Source organism: Molossus molossus, unplaced genomic scaffold (assembly GCF_014108415.1).
Source record: "Molossus molossus isolate mMolMol1 unplaced genomic scaffold, mMolMol1.p scaffold_m16_p_23, whole genome shotgun sequence".
Classification (NCBI taxonomy): domain Eukaryota; kingdom Metazoa; phylum Chordata; class Mammalia; order Chiroptera; family Molossidae; genus Molossus; species Molossus molossus.
In genome coordinates, this window is record NW_023425359.1 from 5,568,671 (window position 1) to 5,580,115 (window position 11,445).

The window sequence follows — 11,445 nt, forward strand, 5'->3', positions numbered from 1 at the left end:
AAATGGACACACATGTCTGTGCACTTACTATAAAAAGATGTGAAATATCCAGGCAGAAAAAAACTTTAACTTTTAAGAAGAGGTTTTCATAAGCAGCCTCCGATAGGCAGGGCCCTCTGGGTTTGCAGGGAAGCACTTTGGCCTCCCTGCACCGATACCCCGCCTTCTATTTGAGGAACGTGGCGTTATGCAGGCCCTGGCTGAGTAACCTTTCCTCATGAATGGTGAGGGAGTTTTGTGTGTCCTCTTCCCCTTCTGATGTTCTGCACAGAGCCAGATGCCCCGCTTTGCTCCATGTCCTGAGCAGGGCTGCTCCCGCGGCTCGGTTGCTGGCTCTGCTCTCTGACCGTCTTCTCCCCCCAGCCAGAGTCTTCGTGCTGCTTCTTTTGACTCCATGGCTCCTCTGCCCTGCTGCACCATGGGAAGTTAAAGCCTTTGGAAGGAAGAGCTCATTTCTTGACTAAGGTTTTAATGAAAATACATCTCCCTAGGGCAGGAATACAGATACCATGGTACATTCTCTGTAACATTAAATACACATTCCGAAACTCACACGCATAGTCACTGCCATGTATGCTTTGATTCAACCCTCAAATCAATGAAGGGGCAATCTCCAAAAATAGCAGAACACGAAGGATGCTAACACCATGCTCCTATCTCCAAAGACCAGGGTTATATTATAATTTTCCACTGTTAGTGGTCTGCCCAATAAAATCGAGACACTTTTATTTTATTTATTTATTTATTTTTGGTACGTGCCCTTAGCGGGAACTGAACCCGGGACTCTCTGGTCCGCAGGCCGATGCTCCAACTGCTGAGCCAAACCGGCCAGGGCAGAGACACTTTTAATATGTTTTGGTGTCAAACGCAAAACAAAACTACTAGTTTTTCTCTTTGGTCCCTATACCTTTTCTAGTAGATAAACATTAGCCCGGCCTCAGCTTCTCCCTTACACCCAGGTTCTGTTTCTACCCCGTGTTGTCTCATGATCTGTTCCTCTTCTCAAGACCGGCTACTGAGCTTTTAGTCTGTCTGGGGCTCTGTTAGAAAACCAGCATGATCTTTTCTCTTCGCCAGCAGAACCCTCATTGGGCTACGTGGGGAGTAGATCTCAAATCAGTTTTTCATCCGCCTAATCCCATCTGCTTTGTATCCTTCAGAAGTTCTTCAAACTGTCTTGTCCACCACCCACATGTTCCTGGTCCTCCAGGGATTCTGTGGGCTCATTCTTATTTTTACATCTTTCCTGTCATTTCAGTGAGATTTTGAAAGTGAGAGACCATAACCTTTCCTTAACAAACAATTTAGAAGCAAACACTCTTATCTATATTTTCTATTTTTTTTAGACCAAATAATATTTTTATAACAAATGTAAGAAGTATTTGGAAAGTAAGTTAATATTTCTAATACTATGGTTTGGCACTCCAACCTAATGATTCACCCTGAAGTCTGTTATTTTCTGGAATGATAGATATCTGGAGAAAAACAGTAAAAATGCCTTGGTCCTTGACCAAGTAAGTTTTCCTTGTATTAAGTTAAAAATGAGAAGGGTCCAGGCAAGTCTCAGCTCATAAACTGCCATTCTGTACAACTCTCTAGATATTTTAATGCAAACTAAAACATAAATAGTCTGAAGGATGGCTATATCTCTAGGCCCAAGGGCAGTTTATGCCTGGACAAATATGAATATTACTTTATTTGTATGCTGATTTCTTTGCCTTACATCACAATCTGGTAATTAAAAAGTTGTTTATTAACTCACGGTCTTCACCTATATATTTGCAACAAGTAAAAATTTGGTTCCCAAGTATAATTCAATTGATAAATGCACTGCTTGCACAGGCAGAAATATATAAATTAATTGAAAAAATATAACTGTAAATTAATTGAAGGAGTGGCTCCCAACAGAAAGCCACAAGAAGTGCATGACAGAAGTTCAATATCATTGTTCTTTGTATCTAGATGCCAGTGGCATGCATATGAAAGGAGGGGAAAAACATATTGAATACATCTGCACACTTAATATGCGTATGGTGACAGTTCAAAGGACTTGTCACCATTGACAACTGTCTCCTAAGCTGCAAGCTTTACTACTACACAGAGGTAGGTCCTACCACCATTGCCAAGGCTCACTCTGCTTCGTAGACCCTCTTGCATTCAGCTTTGTGCACATTTTGACACCTATGCTATTCAGAAAAGTTGGACTACAGCTTAGTTCTTAAAATAATTAAATGATAAACCTCCCTTATTTGTGACCCTGAAATACTAGTTCATGTTTCAATGATTTTAAGCAAGTAAGAAGGTAAATAAGGTTTTGGGAGTAGTATCTATTGTAATATTCTTTAAAAAGGAAGTTTATGGATTGTAGAATTAAATCATGAAGTAGAATTTGAAGAGAGGATGAAAATAAAAAGTACTAGATAAGTACATGGAAACAGGTATTTTTGCTAGAATTAAACTAGAAAAACTAACACCATAAATCTACCATTCCGATCAAGATAACCTCCCACGAGTATATCATACTCATTCACATTATCATTCTTTTATTCATAGTGTACTGCAAAATATAACATGCTTATCTCCTACCATCTTTCTAAATTCTATTATGATGATCAATCAAAAGATGCCTCTATAACTATTTAATAACTTATGAAAAAAGGAAAATTAGGGCCTCGCCTCAGACATCCAAAAATACTAGATATACTAATAAGTGTAAAAATTAACATGTAATAAGAAAAAAATATATGCAAATATTTGAAAACAGAATAAGGTCTCTAAGTATAATACCAATGGAAGAAATTATAAAAAAATGATCACTAGACTTCATTAAAACAAACTTTCATACATTAAATATAACTATTGAACCACCTGAAATGACAACAATAAAATGAATTTCTGCACAAGAAACTGTATAGAAAGACACTTTTTATAGCTCTCTTCTCCAAATACTTGAGAACACCTGAGGGCCATTTTCTCCAGCTCAACATAAATATTAGTTGAACGACCATGTCTCCAAAAAAGATTTTCTGCAGGTTTTAGGGTTACCGCTTGTTTTCACTGCTTAATTCTAATCCCTCTTGTTAGGTATTTTAAATGCATGACCTTCATTAATTCAGTCAACAAATGCTTTTACTGCACCCAAACCATATTTCAGAGACTAAGTGCTGGATACTAAGAACATATTAATGTGCAAAACAGATATGATATGGTCCCTCCTATCGCAGAATTTAGGCCTAAAAGAAGATAAACATTAATCAAGTAATCACACAAATTGTGGTTAAAACAAACAAACAAAATGTATAGAGCACTATGATAGTATGTGAACAGGACTTTACCTATTGGGGTCATACGGTGTGTACATGTCCAATAATATATCCCTAAAGTATCCGTATTTATATAAAACAGTAAGATCTTATAATTGCAGAGGCTGTCTTAAATATTTTTGTACCATTCTGCATCTCAGACAGCAAGTCTTCTGTATTTGTTAAATAATTTATTCCCATTAGAATTTCAGGTTATCCTTATTAACTGGCCTTCTTTTTTCATGAAGTCAGCTTTAGGATGATCAAGACATTAGGACAGAAACTTTAAGAAGATAGGCACTTTTATTTTCCTAAGATTGAACAACTTAAATCTTACCTAGGTTATAAGGTGATTTCATGATCAATATTGTCAGATTTAATGTAGAACACATAAAAAAAAAATCAAAGAAATGACATTCATATTTCTTAAAAAGAACTATTCACATTATTTATGGACTAAAAGAATTATTTCACTAACAGTACATATAGGTTATAAAAAGTTAAATGTTTTTAAAAAACACATTTTTACACTGTATATCCTGGAAGTTTGTTTATTACTAATTCGCAAATATCTTTGCATTGCTTGGAAATATTTAGTGAACCAATTTCATCGCTGTCTTCTTCCAAGTGATCTGGTTTACTGCATTCTGACAAATTAGACGGAAGGTAAGAGCTCACTTGAGATGTCCGAATTGACAGGCTTTTTTCTAAAGACTTGCAATCACTTCTTGGTTTAGGTTTAGTAGAGAAGTCCTGAACACTCTTTGTAACTTTAGAATTATGCATACTATTTTGGTTTATCTGGTTTTCTTTTTCCTCAGTCCAATATGAAGATATATCACTAGTAGAGATAATAGATGCTTCCTCCAAACTTTTATCTTGAGTCTTTGAAATATGAAATCTTTTACATGAGTGTACCGGTGATCCAGCTGAAAACGGTGGGCTAAGAAGAAAACTCTTTTCACTGCTGTTTTTCTTTATGGACAGTCTTGTTTCACTAGACTTACTTGTATGTTGATCATGTTTTGGATATTCTGCTCCTGGACTTCTATCATGAGCCTGTAAAATTCTGCTGGTATCTTCAGTACTATAGAAATCTTCAGAATAGCAAGGGCTGGTGAAGTCACCTGAATATTTTAGTTCTGAGATGCTTTCAGAACAACTATTTTTACTTGGTTTACTTTCACTCCCATTAGCAGTAAGAATGCCATTACCAGTGGTTTTGTCATCTACATCTTTATCTATTACAATTTTGTCAACAACTGCAACCTGTTGGAAAATGAACGGACTTTGGACTTTCATTCCCACCTCTCCTTCCAAAATATTTGTATGAGCAAACCTTTCTGGAACAATGGAATTTGCAGGACTCACAATTTCTTCCAATAATTCCCTATTGGTTCTATTTTCACCATAGTCAACTGTCTTTTCAGTTGCACATTTCAGTTTCATTTCTTTAGTTGTCCTGGGGTCATCAAAAACTCCACTAATCAGCTTGGAAGAATCACAATTTTCAGCAAAAGATGTATCTGATTCTAAACACTTATGTGGCTTCTGATGTTGTTCTGCAAAGCTTAATACTTGAACTTTGGACGATGGAATTCTGAGTTTTGCACCTAACATTTGTGCTTGCATCTTTCTATACTGTTCTCTCTTTTCATGTACTACCAACATACCAGGATTTGTTTGCTTTAAACGTAGTTTAAGTGTATTTGTTAAGCCATAGAGTAGCTTACCCCTTGGAACTCTTTTCTGGGGGGCACCACTGTCCTTTTCAAAATATTTACCTTTCTTAAGATTTTCAACTTGGTTCTTTTTAAATTGAATACTCACTGACTTTTCCTTTTCCCCTATAGAAAGCTTATCTTTCATTGATTCAGATTTACCTCTGGATTTGGCAGAAGATTCTGGTGACTTATCCTCAGTTCTATATAACCAGGCTAAGTGAGGATGTACATGAGCAGGGCTTGCCACGGGTTGGTTGTATAACAAGGACAACTCAACCAACAAAGCATTTAATAAAGGCAACTGCCTTATTGTATTAATTGTATTTTGTTCAGTTTGAGGGTGACATGCACTTTGATTACTTGCACCTACATTCTGAACATGTGGAGTAAGCACTGCAGGACTATCATGTGCCTCAGAATTTGTATGTTTTGGAAGATTAATACATGTTGGGGGATTTACAAGTTTTTCTTCTGTAAAAATACCATCCAATTGCTCAGGCACATTCACTTGAGGCTTAATGGTGATTTTACCCTGGAGAGGAGGCCTTTTTTCTTGGGTTATATGAGTGTAATACAGAGGTGGAGGGCAAAATGTGTTCGTTTCAATATCCAACTCTACGACTTCCTCATCTGGGCAGCTAACACTATCCACACGGCTAGCATTTGAACAAACGGAGTCGGTTTTGCCATTCTCCACAGAACCCGTGGTACTAGAGTTGGCCTTACTGTGGAAAACTACTTCCTTCAAACCCTTTTGTGCCTTCGGGTTTTTTAAACTCTCCAGAGGCCTACCAGCAGCTCCAAGGCTTGGGTCTGAGTCTGGCTGCTGTAGCTGCTTTTCCTGCTGGGCTTGGGAACCGACCTCCATGGCCTTCCGCACCATCCCACCCTCCACTCCACCTCCGGTGGAAGTGACAGGCAGCTCCACGTGGCCCAGCAAGCTGCTCCCCAGGTCAGTCAGGCGGTAGCCCAGCGAAATGTCCCCAATCCGCTCCCCGACATGGTTATGCAGAGGGAAACTTCCTCGATGGCCGTGGGAGCAGCCGGAGGCGGCCGGCCCCAGGACCTTGCGGGCCGCGGCGGCCAGCGAGAGGCTGCAGGTCCCCAGGAGCTGCGGGGCAGGAGTCGGGCGTCCGGGAGGCAGCTGCAGCAGCAAGGTGTACAGCGGGGTGGCGAGCAGCCGGCGGCGCAGGGTGGCGGGGTGCAGGTGGAAGAGGCAGGACTTGCCGCGACCGAAGCTGAGCAGGCCGGGCCGGGGCTCCGGGGCGGGCGCGGCGGGGCCCCCGGGAGGGTAAACCAGCAGCGTGGGGAAGTCCAGCAGGCGGAAGGCCACCGCGGGGCACAGGGAGCGCGACGGCCGCGGCGGCGATGCCTCTTCCTCCTCCTCCTCCTCCCGCCCCTCCTCCTCCTCCACCTCGACTGCCGGCGGCGGCGGTCCGGCCTCCAGACGCACACAGTCAACAAGCAGCTCCAGCGAGAAGAGCCGCTCGGACAAGGGGGCCGCCATTGTTGTTGCCCCAGGAGACGCTGCCGCCCTAGCCGAGAACAGGACGGTGAAGCCTTTGCTCTCGCGAGAGCAGAGAGAAGCCAGCGCCTGCGCCTGCGCCTGCTCTCCCCTGAGACTGAGGGGCCACCGCCGGAGGTCTGTGCTGCGGCCGCGCTAGGAATTTTCACTGCTGAGTGTGTTTTGCCTTCCAGGCTTGTATTAACGCAATTGCTTGTGTTAATACCAAGGCTGTGAGTGGCAAAAAATTTCATTTTTTACTTTGGTCTTGTTTTTAGCACTGCAGATCCCATGCAATTTTGAGGTCAGGTCAAATCTATCTGAACAATATTAAAAGTAAATCAGGACTTTCATTGCAGACCCCAGGCTACAGAGAGCCAGTTCACTGTCTGCAGTAGGCCTTTTCTGGCTGCTGGTCAACTCAAAAGACATGACAGTTAAGAAGGAGCCTCTGTCCCGTAATTGCAGTAGCACTGACACCCACACACACACACTTCCAGCTGAGCAGTCACCGTGTATGAGAGTAATGTTAGTGATAGCATTCAACAAAACAAATACACACACATAAACATGGGGTGGGGTTGCAGATCTTACAGCACTACCCCTGATTTTCAAGGAGACAGACTCTTGACCTCAACGAAGTAGTCAACTAGGGTGAAACCAAGGCTGATACAGTGGAGAAAGCCTTGACTGCCATAGTAAGGAGTCTGGACTTTATTCTATATAAGTTCTTTTGAGTGAATAAGTGTGATCATATCAATGTTTGGAGATATAGCAGTACAAATACAAAGGATGGATTCTAATAAGAAAATGGGTAATCTATTGGGAGGCTTCTGCAGTGATCTAATAGATCATTGTGGACTGAGGTGGTCAGGGTCAATGGACATGGGGAAGTGACAGATAGAAGAGGCATTTGTGATAGCAGAATTTGGAATATGGTGGCTGAGAAAAGTTATGGGTGAAAACTTTGTTACTGCAAAAGAAAGAATTGAGACGTCAGTTTGTTTTTTAAAAATATGTTGTTACTGATTTTAGAGAGAGGAAGGGAAAGAGAGAGAAACATCGATCTACTGCCCCCTGCAGGATTGAACCTGCACCCTGGCATGTGCCCTGACTGGGATTTGAACCAGTGACCTCTTGGTGCATGGGATGATGCTCAGTCCATTGAGCCACACTGGCCAGGATTGATTTGATTTTTAAAAGACAGTCAAGAGAATGAAAAGAAAGCCCATACTTGGAGAAAATACTTTCAAAAGACATATCTGATCAAGAACTGTTACTCAAAATATACAAAGAACTTTTTTCTTTTTTCAGTACATGCCCCTAGCGGGAAGTGAACCCAGGACTCTCTGGCCTGCAGGCCAACACTCCAACCACTGAACCAAACCAGCCAGGGCTACAAAGAACTTTTGAAGTGCAACAATAAACCCAAAGAATAACAATACCAGAGCGAACCCTAACATAAACTGTGGGGTTTGAGTGAGGAAAACGTGTCATCTGGTGGGTGATGTTGATCATGGGGGAGATTGTAGGTGTGAAGTCAGGGGGTATATGAAAAATTTATATCTTTCACTAAATTTTGCAGTGAACCTAAAACTCTTCTAAAATATAAAGTCTATTTTTAAAAAAGAATATAACCAAAAGGCAGAAGATTTAATGAAAATAAAGAGCTAAAGGAAAATAAAGAGCTAAAGAGAAAAAAGGATATGGAAAAAAATACAGGAAATGCAATCTTAAAAAACAGAAATGTAAGAAGGCCAAGTTAAAGCCCTTTCCTCTTTACTGTAGCTACAAACCTCTTACAAATGTTTGTCTGGCATCGCAAGTCTGGAACTTTAGCTCTGAGAATTGCTTAGAGACAGACTAGCCCTTAGGTTCTCCCCTATTGTCTTCCAAAAGCTTGTATTTCAGGGTTCTAGATACACATTGTATTCCTGAAACTAGAAGATTTCAATGAGGAGAAGCAGGTTCTTGGAATTATTCATTCAGAACCTAAGACAAAGGCCTGGACAGAAACATGCCCTGCCCTAGGACCCTATTACAGGCTTCTGACATCTAAGCCAAACAGTTCCCTTTCTCCTGACTGGGTTAGATATGGACTTCACACAGTTTAAACACTGAAAACAACCAGAACTTGAATAATATTCACCTTGACCTCTGCTATTATTGGTAAAGATGACATGACTCCGTGTTTAAACGTGGAGCTCTTTTTCTGTTTCTAGTCTTTCATCTCCTTGTGTTTCTGAATTTCTGGATAGAGGAATCATAGCTTTTACATGATGCTGTCATGCCGCGAGGGACAGAAGTATGATCAGAACCATGATTACCATGTCCCATACCATAGCCATGAAATAGCTCTTGTAAATACATACAAATAATCGAAAGAAATCCTGTAGCTAGGTACTATTTCATTTCATTTTCAATGTGTATTTTAAACTTGCCAGGACTTGATATTGGAAATTCCTTCACTTAAGAAGGACAAAGAGAAAGACTGGAGGGTGGGAGACAACAGAGAAGATGGGGGTTGGGGGAGAACAAAGAAACTACTAGTTAGTAAAGGTAGAGTGGTCCAAACCCTACTCTGATGAATCTCTCGTCCAGAAAGGAATGGAAAAGAGAAATCAGACAGCAGCTTAAGGCCTTGAAAACATAGGTTTATTTATTTATTTTTATCCTCACCCGAGGACATTTTTTTTTTTTTTTTTTTGGTATTTTGTTCAGATAGGGAGGGAGGGGGAGAGAGAGAGAGAGAGAGAGAGAGAGAAGAGAGAGAGAGAGAAACATCGACGTGAAAGGGACACATCGAGTGGCTCTGCCACCCATACAACCCAACCAGGGCCTGGGACAAACTGCAACAGCGGTACGTAACCTTAGCGGGAACCAAACCCAGGTCTCTCTGGACTGCAGGCCAACGCTCTAACCGCTGAGCCAAACAGACCAGGGTGAAAACATAGGTTTATTAATAACCTAAATGGTATGAAAGTGGTTTAGTAAGGGTGATGTGACCATCATTGGCAAGTAGAAACGTGGATTACAATAATCAGCTTCTCCATTTCGTAACTGTGTAACCCTGGGCCAAGTTCATCACCCCTGGGAAGTTTCTTCCTAGAATATCTCATAGATTCTCAAGCTGCAGTGTGCATGTGAAAATGCAGATTCTTGGGCTCTGCTTCCAGAGATTTTGATTTATGGGGTCTGAAGCAGGGCCCAGACGTGCACAATTTAAGCAGCACCCGGATAATTCTGATGTAGAGAATCCCTTGACTGCTCTTGGAGAACCAGGCCCCTAGGTTCTGGCACATTGCAGACAGCTGTGTTAGTGTTTGTGAAGTTTGTAACAGAATGTTATTATCATCAAGCCCGTAGAATAGCAGAAAGATTTATGCGTTTATGTAATCTAGTTCCCTCTTTCACACTTCCCATGCGAAATGGAGGAAACGAAATGGTGACCTTTAGCAATGAAACAGTCCTGTCAGCTTGCTCCCAGGCCAAGTGATGTCAGCGTAGCGGCAACAACAGCTCAAGTACTCAAAAGACTTCAGAAGGCCTCTGGAATAGATTTTATAAGAAAACCCCTGGCCCTGGCTGGTGTGGTTCAGTGGTTAGAGTGTCAGCCCGAGCACCGAAGGGTCTCAGTTTCCTTTCCTGGTCAAGGCCACATACTTGAGTTGCAGGTTCAATCCTCGGTCCTGGTTGGGGCATGTGGGGGAGGCAACCAATTGATGTTTTTTCTTACATTGATATTTCTCTCTCTCTCTCTTCCTTTCTCTCCCTCCCACTCTATCTAAAAATAAATAAATAAAATAAAAATCAATGGAAAAATATCCTCAAGTGAGGATTCACACACACACACACACACGCACGCACACACACAGAACAACAAAAACCCCTGAATTGACTGAACCTTTCTGCCAAGACACCAGTACCCCTGCTCTGGTCCAGGAAGACGATCAGTTTTGTGGACAGGGCATCCGCCCGCCTTCAGTGATGGGGGAGGGCTGAGAGATGTAATTTAACTCATGCATTCTTCTCTCTCGTGCAAATAAACACTGGTAGCCTTCCAGTGATGGGGAATCCTTTTCCTGCCAAGGGCCATTTGAATATTTATAACATCATTTGCGGGCCATATAAAATTATTAACTTAAAAATTAGCTTGCTGTATTTGGTCAGGCTAATTTGGTGAAGCGTGTGATGTTAGCTGGTATTGATTTCTTGGGCCTTGCGTTCCCCACAAGACGATCTTGTCAGGACTAATGTACATAGCTTCTCCGTTTAATGGAAGTGGGTTCTAAACTGGGTTTATTTTAAATGACTCCGTATATAACTTAAACGCCTCCAAAAGAGAGCCCGCTGCTGTTTTCATGAGTAAGATATCTCTCTTTTGAAATCTGCAAAGTAAACCCGAAGTCTTGATAACTTCATCGACCAGACCAGCCCTTCAGAAGGCTCTGAGTGTCAGCTAGAGCTGGTGCCCCTGAGGGGTTCTCTAGGTAGCTCTGGTTTGTAGTGCCTTTTATGTGTGCACCCCTGCATTAGGTCCTCTACAAGGTTTTCTTTAGCTAATCATCACAGTAGCCCCGTGAAATTAGTGGGTGCTCATAATGAAACTAACTTGGAGAAGTTAAATAATGTATGTAAATATGAATTTACACAAGTAAGTGATGCAGCTAGCATTAAAATTCAGTACACACACACACACACACACACAACTTGTGTTTATCCCAATAAATTCCCTTAGCTTATCTATGCCCAAGGAGAATATGAATATATAGAAAGTGACAATATTCAATTCAAAAATGTATTTTGGGGTATAAAGGCACAGTTAAATAACGCCACAAGGAAGCTAAGAGATAAGTGCAGAGCGTGGTATGTTCATGAGGACTGACCCAGTTTAAACAGGTCAAGGGCATGGAGA

General features: G+C 41.5%; 1 protein-coding gene across 1 annotated transcript; it reads right to left on the reverse strand.

The window, feature by feature from the left end:
- Nucleotides 1–3,766: 3,766 nt before the first annotated feature.
- On the reverse strand, nucleotides 3,767–6,533 carry MAP10 (microtubule associated protein 10). The gene has a single exon (XM_036277526.1). The coding sequence runs from the start codon at nucleotides 6,531–6,533 to the stop codon at nucleotides 3,828–3,830; it is 2,706 nt and encodes a 901-aa protein (XP_036133419.1). The 3' UTR covers nucleotides 3,767–3,827.
- Nucleotides 6,534–11,445: the final 4,912 nt, after the last annotated feature.